Source organism: Hydra vulgaris, chromosome 10, assembly GCF_038396675.1.
Source record: "Hydra vulgaris chromosome 10, alternate assembly HydraT2T_AEP".
Classification (NCBI taxonomy): domain Eukaryota; kingdom Metazoa; phylum Cnidaria; class Hydrozoa; order Anthoathecata; family Hydridae; genus Hydra; species Hydra vulgaris.
In genome coordinates, this window is record NC_088929.1 from 20765968 (window position 1) to 20777281 (window position 11314).

The 11314-nt window shown below is 25.8% G+C and overlaps 1 protein-coding gene across 1 annotated transcript; it reads left to right on the forward strand.

Moving 5' to 3' along the window:
• Positions 1–501: 501 nt before the first annotated feature.
• Positions 502–11056, forward strand: LOC100210170 (malate dehydrogenase, mitochondrial). The gene is made up of 10 exons (XM_065807470.1): positions 502–675; positions 2348–2471; positions 4200–4331; positions 7803–7872; positions 7977–8016; positions 8113–8177; positions 9921–10158; positions 10382–10534; positions 10685–10753; positions 10833–11056. Exons 1-10 carry the CDS (start codon positions 601–603, stop codon positions 10893–10895), a joined length of 1029 nt encoding a protein of 342 aa, XP_065663542.1. The 5' UTR covers positions 502–600; the 3' UTR covers positions 10896–11056.
• The last annotated feature ends 258 nt before the right edge of the window (positions 11057–11314 follow it).

Consider the following 11314-nt stretch of genomic DNA (forward strand, 5'->3'; position numbering starts at 1 on the left):
TGACTATATTACTAAAACAAAAAAAAAAAGGATTATCTGGAAGGAAAGATCTGGAAGGAAAGATCAGGAAGATCTTTTCAACGCTGTGGTCGTCCACTTAAGTGTATAAAAAAGAACAAACCACAAAAACGTCCACGAAATTTGGCTTTAAATATATCCCAAGATAGAGCAAACGCCAAAAGTCATGGAGAAGGGCATTAATTACATTCAACTTTTCTTTTAAAATAAACCCTCACGATCTTTGTATAGTTGTGTACTTTAATTAAAAAAATGTTATTCTAATATACTTACGTGTTCTTTGATTACTATACATTTATAAAGCGACACTTCAAATGTAAACACAAAGGTAAATAAAGTATAGTATATAGTACGTAATTTAAAAATGTTTCTTTATAAAAAAGTACGAAAAATCGTGCGCGGGCGCATGTGTGCTATCGCCTTGTGGAGTATGTAAATATGCTCACGGGCAAAATGAAACATACTGCTTTTGTATACAGTCGTACACCGGTAAAGTCCAAGCCTGAGTTTTAAGCGTTCTAGAACACCCAACTACGCGTTCAGTTTGCATTGATAACTTTTTCCAAAAAAAAGTTCTGAAAAATGCTAAGTAATGTAATGAAAAGTTCATCTCGTTTGGTTTATTGCAATGTTAGAAATTTTACATCGAGTGGACAGGTTAGTTTTAAATTTATATCATATTTAAAGTGATCATTGTTTTCAAATCCCAAATCAGTAAACTAGAGATATAACACATCAAAATCAATAAATTCATTTTATGAACTCTTTAGAGAGTAGTTCAAGTTGCATTATTAAGGAAGCAACTCAATTATTGTGATTTATTCTTTTCTGAAAGTACTGAGATGTTTCAGCATTGTTATTCAGCATTTTATTAACAAAATTTATTCACCTTTCTTGTCGAATTGGAGAACAAATCTGTTTAAAAAAGTTTCTTTCTTGTTGGGTCCGCCCCAAAAATATTATTTTTAGGAACAGATGTTTCGTTTGGAAACAAAATTTTAGTTTAATTAAATTTTAGATTTTATTGAGTCCTGTTGTGTACTAATTTGTCGCCAAAATATTGATATATTTTGTTTCATATATTTCAACTTTATTTTGATTTATTAACTTGTTTTGTTGATTCCACAGTGCAACAAAAAATATTTATGTTTGATAAAAAGCGCATAATTTTTATGAACTTTGCTCTCTTATATCTTTTTTTATAATTAAGCAAAAACATTGAGGTTTTTTGCATCAATTAGTTTGACTCAACTTCTTTCCAAAGTGCCAAGTTTTATATAGCTTCACTTGTATATTATTTGAGTCTTAAGACCACTATTGATACAAAAACTTGCAGCAAGAATGAGAAACAACTTTTTTTTTAAGTTTTAAATCTTATTAACGGGGGAATCTTTTTAACATTTATACATAATTTCTTAGTTCTCAGCGTTTAAAAACTTAAAGGTCAGTTTATTTAAATAAAAAAAAACTTTTAAAAAAAGATTCCATGTGAAAAAGGCATGTATAGCCTTTCCTCTATTCAAACCAAGTATTTATGTTTTTTTGAAAAAATGATGCTTAGGATTTTTGTGTAGAAATTATATATATTATGCTTTTTTTCCTTAAGGTATTTTAATTTTTTTTTATTTTTGATTTTTGCTTTTGATAAAGTATATTAAGTTTTTATAAATTCGCAGTGAGGTGACATCTTCTGATGTTTTTTTACTTTATCTTGGTGCTATTACGCAGCCAAGTTTCAATACAAAAGTATGAGGCGTTATGTCAAAAAATAATTAGCTTTTTAAACCCAAAAAATGCAATAACTTTATATCTTCCTAACTTCTAAAGCTGAAAGAGCCAGTGATTTAATTTTAAAAATGCAGTTGACAAGGCAATTTTCAAGACTGGAGCATTTTATTGACTATTCAATAAGTTGTACAAGCAATAAAGTTTGTTACATTGTTAGTTACATACATTTTATCTAAAAAAAACTTTTTTGTTTTTTTTGTTTTTGTTTTGAAATTTTTTTGAAATATTTTATAGAAGGTAGTTGATTCTAGTCTGAACTAATCTGCAATCATTTGCACGCCACTAAGGATTTAAGAAGTTACATGATTAAGGTTCAAAGAGTTACTCATATTTTACAGAAAAAATATTTATAAATTAAAAAACTAATAAAGTTTAAAGCATTTTAAACATTAAATAATGCAGAATTTATATTTAAATTATTTTCAAAACGAAGAATCTATATTACTTTTATTGAGTTTTAGTTATTTTGATTTAAGTAATTCGATTGTTTTGTAATTTAATTTTTTTTATAAATACTTAAAAATTGTTTTCTTTTATATAGCTGAATAAGAAAGTTGCTGTTCTTGGAGCAGCTGGTGGTATTGGTCAACCGCTTTCACTTTTGCTTAAACATTCACCAATGATTAGTCAACTGTCTCTTTATGATCTTGCTCCATACACTCCAGGTAATTTAATTTTAAAATTATTTTTTATTAGTCATGAAATAATATTGGATTTATTTTACAGCGCTAGAGTTTTTTAAATAGAAGTATAGGATCTATCTATTTTAAAAAAATGGTATAAAATCAAATGATTTTATAAAAATAATTGGTTCTTTAAAATTAGATTAATTATTGACACTTGGTGAACATAAATTTGATCTCCAATCAAGGATACTTTTTCTATGTTAATGCTAGGTATGGTTGCCATGTAATGGTGCAAAAAAGCAGCTGCATAATAGTAGCTGCACAAGACCATACTCTTTTTTTTTTCTCTATTTTTTTAAACTAAGGTTCTAAAAAGAGAAAAGCCAAGAATTTTTGAACTGCTTCAAAACTAACAATATTACTTTTTTTAATTGGGTTTTTTCTAATGATTTATAAAATTAAACAAGGGATATCTTACTGGGTGGTTATAAAATCAAAATAATGATTTTTCAGTTTAATTTCCATAGATCCAGATTGTGAAACTATGGAAATAAAAACATAGACATTTTCTACACTGTGTTGTTTTGACATGTCTTATATCAGAGTTTTCCTTTTCCTAGGTAAGGTAATTTTTTACTACAGCCAAAGAGCCTTGCCTGCCCAAATAGAATCAGTTTGACATTATGACTCGGATATAAGCATGAAATAGGCATAAAATTTGCCTTCAAAACAATTTTATACAAAAGTATTTTTAAGTTATTGATAATATTTTTACTTATATAATGCCTTAATTAAAAATGGATGAGAGTAAGACTTTTTAAAATTTGAGTAGAGTCCTAAAATTATAGCAAGTATTGCTAACTTTTTAAACAAAATTAGTGTTATATTTACAAGTATTACATATACTAAGTATACTCAATTCTAATTCTTATAATATAAATCTAGTTATCTAAAAGCTTTTAAAAAAGTTTTTATTTTTTAAATGAGTTAAAATTAGTTGTTTAGATAAGTTGTTTTAAATGAGTTTAAATTGTTTAATGATGAACTTTTTTACAATATTTTTATAAAAAAACTATTTTCCACTGATTTATTTTCTTGATTGTTTAAAGTTAGTGTTTTCATGGGTAATATGTTGTATAGCTTTCCAGAATTCTATCATTGCTACTATAAAGAAGTTCGTATTGGTTTTTGTGTGCAGCAAATTTAAATAATATATTTGTTATAAGGTGGTTTATATTTAAACCAATCTTAGGAATCTTAAGGTTCTTTGTACAACAGTTGGTTGCAGGTTCATTACTGTTGTACAAGGTTCATTATTGTTAGGTTGTACAAGGTTCATTATCTTTATTAAGTTGTTTAACTTTAACTTATTGTTTGAGATGTTGTCAAAAATAATTATACTTGCCCAAGTTACACATGGGCAAATATAATTATTTTTTACAACATTCTAAGTTAAAGTTTTTAGATAAAAAGGACATAAATGATTCCCTACATAAATAAGCATTTATGTAGGGAATCGTTTGTTTTTAAACTTTTTTTTTTTTTAATATTTATATTTAACATAACTTAATAGAATTAATTTATCAATTAATTCTCAAATTTTCTAATTCAATTTGGTGTAATATACAAACTTAATTCTTCTCTAAGTTCATTTTTATTTCTTTATTTTGTACTTTTTGCTTAAACTTTTTGACTTGTTCATAGCAATGACTGTATTTTATAAATTTGATTTTTTAGAACTAAATTTTTTAATCTTGAATATTTTAGGTGTTGCGTGTGACCTCAGTCATGTTGAAACTTTAAGTGAAGTGAAAGCATATCTTGGACCAGAAAAGCTTGATGAATGTTTAAAAGGATGCGATCTTGTCTTGATACCAGCAGGCCTCCCTAGAAAGCCAGGTAATTTTTTTTTAATAATTTAATCAATTTATGAGCTTTTTCTTTAATTATTGCTGTGTATGGCTTAACAACCACTTCTGAATTTTTAGAAGTGGTTATTAATCCCATACACTTGCTGTGTGTGGGATTGGTATGAGTGGTTGTTAATTAGTAGTTTTCTAGATCAAAAAGTAAAAAACAGTGTTGGGTGTTAAAATTGAGTGTCTAAAAGTTTTTGGCAGACAAAAATTTAACAAAAAAGTTTTATTTATCTATGTATAGTTTAACTAAACTTAAAAAATAATAATGAATCTTACAAAATATTGTAATGGTGACGATTTAGTTTAGTGTCTGCTATTGATATATAGTAAAACTTTGTGCATAATTTTATTATTGAATAGAATGGTTTTGGATCATACCATTCCAAATGGACCAAAATTTTAGGATTTCAACATGGACTTCCTCAGGTTTTGGTGAAACTTAGTGGGTTTGTTAATATCAATGAAAAAAGCAATTCCTGAAAATTTCAGCATAAAATCTTTTGTGGTTCATGAGATATGGTCATTTGAAATTTATGATTTTTCCAAAATTAAAAACTTCAATAGCAAAAATGTGTTTTGTTCATACTTTGAAGCTCTATATTTTAAAAACAAAATTTCAGAAAGCCTTCTAGTTTTTTTTATTGTATGCAACTCTAGATTTACTTTGACATTGAATTCTTGAATGCCACATATTTTCCATAATGGCTACCTAAAAAACAGAAAAAATCGTTTGCAAGTTTAAAAAGTTGATTTTTGATGAGTCAATATACAACACCTGCAGTTTAAGAAGTGAAAAGAAATATTTTTTTAGTTTCTATATATGGTAGGCTTCTAAATTTTTAGAAATTTACTTATAAGATACAATTCAGTAAAAAATTATACACCTTTAAAAATGCTGTAGCTAAAACTTAGGAAAATGTGCCTCCAGTTCAAACCATTGGTAACCTTGGATCAACACTGGTTTTAATAAGATTTTTTTTTTCTTCTAATTTAATTGACTTTATTGCAATGATTTCAGAAAAAGAAATAGTGGATAATCATAAGGAAGTTACAAAATGAGAACAATGAAAATTACCCAAGATGCAATAAAAACAATAAAAATTTATTGTTGTACTTTAGTTTGTATTATATATTGTAATAAAAAGTATGTATAAATTTAAAAGTATGTATAAATTTAAAAGTATTTCATAATCAGTACTAGAAATAAGTCTTTAGTTAAGCCTGAATTAAACTCAGTTTTTAACTAGCCCTAGCTCTTTCCTGCCCCACCCCCATCCATTTACTTTTTAACGTTCATATTTTTTCCCAGAACTTAGGGAAAAAATGTAATTAAACACTTCTCTTTACATGGCGTGTCTGGTTTTGTCTGATGTATGAAGTGCTTTTATGCCTAAACACACCACTAAACATACACACATAAAAACTGAAATTTAATTTTTAATGTTTTCATATAAAACTTATTTATAGTCTAATTTACCTAATATTTAATATCATGACTATAAATTTTATAATATTTTTCCAATACATTCACTATTCCACCCCCTCCCCCACCCCCATTAATTTGACTTATTTGATTATCATTTTCAAATTTAGATTACATCTTATACCAAGTAATAAGAGTTATTTGACTTGTCAACACAATACACAAGTTGATTATGTAATAAAGAATACTATTATGTAATAAACAATCAATATAAGCATTGCATCTTTCAAATGACTTTTGATAAAAAGACCAAAGTGGTTTTTGATAAAAAGACCAAAGTTCCTTTTGAAGGTTCTTCAGGTCTCCATTAAGTATGTGTTTGTGAGTACCACCAAAATGCAAAACTTTTAGCATTACAAATACCAGATTAGTTGATAACAGCTTTCCATTTGTTCTCACATACAAAAATTATTATTTTATGTATTATTGGAGAAATAATTTTTTATAAAAAAAATAAAATTTCAAATTTTTTATTTTCATTGTTTTTAGTTAACCCTTTATGTTTTATTATTTTCATGGTTTTTAGTTAATGTTGCCAAAAGGCAACATTCCGAAAAAACAGTTTACTCTTTTTATTTGAAAATAATATCAACTTTGCAGCAGTTTCTCTTTGATTTATCATGATTAGTTGATTTTTTGAAGTCTTTGCAACTTGCGTTAGAATTTTAAACAACACTCTAAAGTTTAATAATTTGCATTGGAATTGTTTGTTTTTTTAAAATATTTTTAAAAATGTGCATAATATAGGGTTAATTAATTTTTTAATGGTGTTTAAGGTGTTTTTAATATATACTTTTTTGTATTGTTTTTAAAATTTTTGTATAATTTTGCTTATTTTGGATTCAAGTTGGCATACTCAACACACAAAATAACAGGCGTTCAACAGTCAGCTACCAAAGCGATCAAAATTTCTGTTTTGACCTCCCAAAAAATTCTTGCTGGTCAAGGTGTATTTTCAGAATACTAAATATTTATAATATCTAAAATATTTTAGATTAAAATATTTTAAAAAGTGTCTAAAATAATTTTATTGTTTAAGATAGCCAACTTTTAATTGACTTCGTTAATGCCTATGAAATGACATTTTTTAGCCTATTCAATATGACATCTTTTATAGCCTGTTAGATATGACATCTTTTATAGCCTATTAAATATGATATCTTTTATAGCCTATTAAATGTCATCTTTTATAGCCTATTAAATATGATATCTTTTATAGCTATATCTTAATTTTTTCAACAGCTTTAGTTTAAGTTCACAATAAAATCAATTGTTGCCTTGTATCTATATAATTCTTATTGCAAGCTCTTTATATTATTATTTACTGTTGTTAATTAAAAGCATTCCTCTTTCAACTGTTGTAATTTTTCTTGTTCATTTTTTTCATTAATTTTTTTTTAATAAACCTCATAAACTTTTGTCACCATTTGTGATGTCATTGAAATCAATGAACCTTGCAATTTAGATAAACTATAATTATCATTTCATCAAATTATTATTCTTTTTAAATAAAGCTATTCTGTTTTACAAATATGCGTTAAAAAAAATCCAAATATATTTGTAAACTTAGATACCAACCTCAAATTACTTTGAATGAAAACAAAAAATGTTTTTATTCAAAGTAATTTGAGGTTGAAAAGAAAAGTCTAAAGTCATATTTAAAAAAATGGAATTTTGTGGTTTCAATGCTTTTAGCTGAAATTAACCATATGCTTTTAAAACCAAAAAAAATTTAAAGAATGGTAAAAAATGGTAAAATCTTCCATTCAAAGGCAAAAAGAAAGTTGGCTAAGTTCAATTATTTTTATATCAATATGCATAACAACCTGACAATGACATTTTAGAAAATTATCTGTTGACAAAATGTAGTTAAGTTCAATTAAAGACGTTAATGATGTACATTTGTTTACTGTAAGAAAAACTTTTTAAATATTCATGTTTGTATAAAAATTGTTGTTTTTATTTTAGGAATGACACGTGATGATTTATTCAATACTAATGCATCTATTGCAATGAAGCTAGTTGATGCATGTGCAAGGTTGTTTTTTAATAATTTTGAAATTTAAACATTAAAACATTAGAACATTAAAAAAAAACACTTAAAAAATTTTATTATATTATATAATCATGTTTTTTTAATAGAAATTGCCCTAATGCAATCATTGGTATAATAACCAATCCTGTAAGAAATCATATATTTTTGTATTATTTATTTTTTATAAATATTTTTAAATTACTAAATATTAATTAATAAATCTTAAATAATTTTTTTTTAAAGGTCAATTCTACAGTTCCTATTGCAGCAGAGGTTTATAAAAAGCATGGAGTCTTTAATCCAAATAAGTAAGCATTTTCAAATTTTATTGTTTTAGTTAAAGAATTCATTAAAAAGTTGATTTATTTTTTAGACAACACTTTTTAATAGTGATTTTTTATATCAGCACTCTGATACCTCCAACTATCGCCCAATCAGTATTCTTTCTATTATTAGCAATATTTTTAAGTCTTTAAAAATACAAATTTCTAATATCTCATCTTGAGTCTACTTAACTTACTTTCTGACAATAAATACAGATTTCAAGCTATATTTTTAGTTCCATCAACCAAAACTAATTCTTACTTAACTCCTCATTCATCAAAGTTGTATTATTTTGCTGTATTTGAAACTCCTAACTTAAATAGTGGGTGGTGGCAGCCTTGTTGAAAGTAAAACTGCAGTGGTTAACACTTGAATAACTTTTTTTTTTTTTTTTTTCACACAATTGTTTTTGAAATTTTTTTTTTTTTGTAAATCACAAAACACAAATTTAATCTTACAAAAAAATGTAAACGTTTTTCATTAGTTACATGTCCTAATTTTTTGATGAATTTTGTAATGAATCTTAAATCTTAAAAAAAAATTTAAAACTGAACTAAATTATTTTGCTTAAGTTTTTACGGCCTTAAAACAATGTTTTCCCAACCAATAATATACTTCCTGTGTTTCTTGTTATTTGAACTGTCAAGGAAAACATATAGAAATCATTGAAATAAATACATATAGAAATCATTATTTATCAAAATATTACTTTCTCATTATAAATGTTTGGGTCACAATTTCTGCTGATCAAATGTGATTAATCAAAATTTTTGAAGATCAAAATATTTTTTTTTTTTTAAATAGCCAAGCATTTTTTTTTATTATTTTATTTATTTTTTGTCAGCAACCATTTATGATTCAAGGTGATTTCCATCATATAAAATATTTTAAAATATTAAATACAAATAGATTTCATCATATATAATAGTTACAAGACCGGAGAACCTGAAGAAGAAAAAAATCTTATCATCAGTGACCTTTAAAACATTAGTTGCTGGACTGGTTGTTATTTTGAACCCTATGCCAATGAAGTTGAATAACCATTTGTACCTTTTACCACTTCAGATACCACACAAGTAATCCTTTCACTTTTCCTACTACCTAATAAGGGTGAAAGCAATCGAATGATAAAAGTATATAAATAAAAATTTAATAATGTATTCACATTGTCGAATACAACGAATGGAGAAAGGTTTTTTTAATATGCTGAACTAGGGCATTACTAGGTTTTCTAGACATTAGTAGACGTTCTTACACATATTTAGACATTTTAACTTTCTTTCAAGATCAAAAATATTACAGAATTTTCTATTTAGGTTATACTGGATTACCTGTAAATTTGTAACTTATATAGATTATGTTTTAGTCAAAAAGTGATACTGGCTAAAAGCATGTTTGTGCACGCGCAAAGTTAAAATTGTATCTCATAATAAATCATAATGTTAAAAAAAAAGAGTTTCTAAAAAACAGTTGAACCTAATTTCCTAAATCCAATGAAACATTTAAAACTTTCACCAACAGTAGTAATAACAAATTAAGTAATTTTTTGAAATAAAAGAAAATTAATAATGGACAGAATAATAAATTTAAAGCATCTTTAGATCGTACCATAATAAGGATTTTGTAGAATAGTATTTCCGTAGCATTACAAAATTTTTAAAAGTGAACACAGTAGAAAAAGTAATAACGGAAAAAGTGGTTTATTAAATTGGTCTTTTTTTTTAAAGGTTGTTTGGAGTTTCTACACTAGATGTTGTACGTGCAAATACATTTGTTGCTGAAAAAAAAAAACTTGATGTTTCTAAGACCAGTGTTCCTGTCATAGGAGGCCACTCAGGGGTTACTATTTTACCACTACTTTCTCAAGTCACTCCAAAAGTTTCATTTACTAATGAAGAGGTGATTGCCCTAACTACCAGAATTCAAAATGCTGGTACTGAAGTAGTTGAGGCTAAAGCTGGTGCTGTAAGTTTTTGAAATTGTATAATTAATAGGCTAGAAATTTTAAATTTTGCCTTTGTTTTTATAGTTTAATATATTCTATGTGTTTGTAATAATAGGTTGTAAAATAATGCGAAATATATTGGAAAATATACCAAGAGTATAGAAAAATATGTAAAACTTGTGTAAATAAAAATAAAAAGAATATAAAAAATAGGTAGACAGACTTTTTATAACTTAATAATAGGGCTCTGCTACTTTATCTATGGCTTATGCTGGTGCTCGTTTTGCTTTTTCTATTCTTGAAGCAATGAATGGTGCAAAGGGTGTGGTAGAGTGTGCTTATGTTGCATCCACTGTTACAGAAGCTTCCTTCTTTGCTACTCCGTTATTGCTTGGTGTAAGCTGTTTTTATTATATTTTTGTTTTAAGATTTCTATCATTTAACTTTCTTATTTTTATTTATAAATAATTTTTGTTTTTAATAGTGGGTCTGTAAATAGTTATAATAATATTAAATAGTTTTACACTCACAAATTTATTTATTTAGCCCGAGGGTGCTGAAAAAAATTTAGGTATTGGTGAAATTTCAGAGTTTGAGCAAAAGAAATTAGTTGAGGTAAAAATAGTTTTATATTAGTTAATTAAACATGTGCCGTATACATAGAATAACTTTTATTTATTTTTTTCATTTATAGCTTTTGCCAGAACTGAAAAAAGATATTGCAAAGGGGGTCCAGTTTGCAAAAGCTAACCTTTAAAATTGATTTGGTTACATTGAGTGGTGATATAATTTAAAATATTTAAACAAGTGTTTAATATCTTTTAAAAACTTTTTTTGTCAGAAGTTTTCTGTAGAAAAGATATTTTAAAAATGTATTTTTCGAAATTATTTTTCAAATAAACAAAATCAATAAACTTACATAACAGTTGTATTATTTTTTTGTTAGTCCACTACCAAACAAAAGACTTTTATAGTCATTTGTTTCCACCAAGTAGAATTAACATTTTTTTGATAACTCAGTGATTTAATTTCTTCCTTTTGATGTTTTTTTCTAATTCCTTTTTCACACACACACACACACACACACAAAAAATCCTTATGATTTATAGGTTTTTTTGAGGTATTATTTGTTTTGCTTATTAACTGATATCATTATTGGTATAAAATTAAATTTTA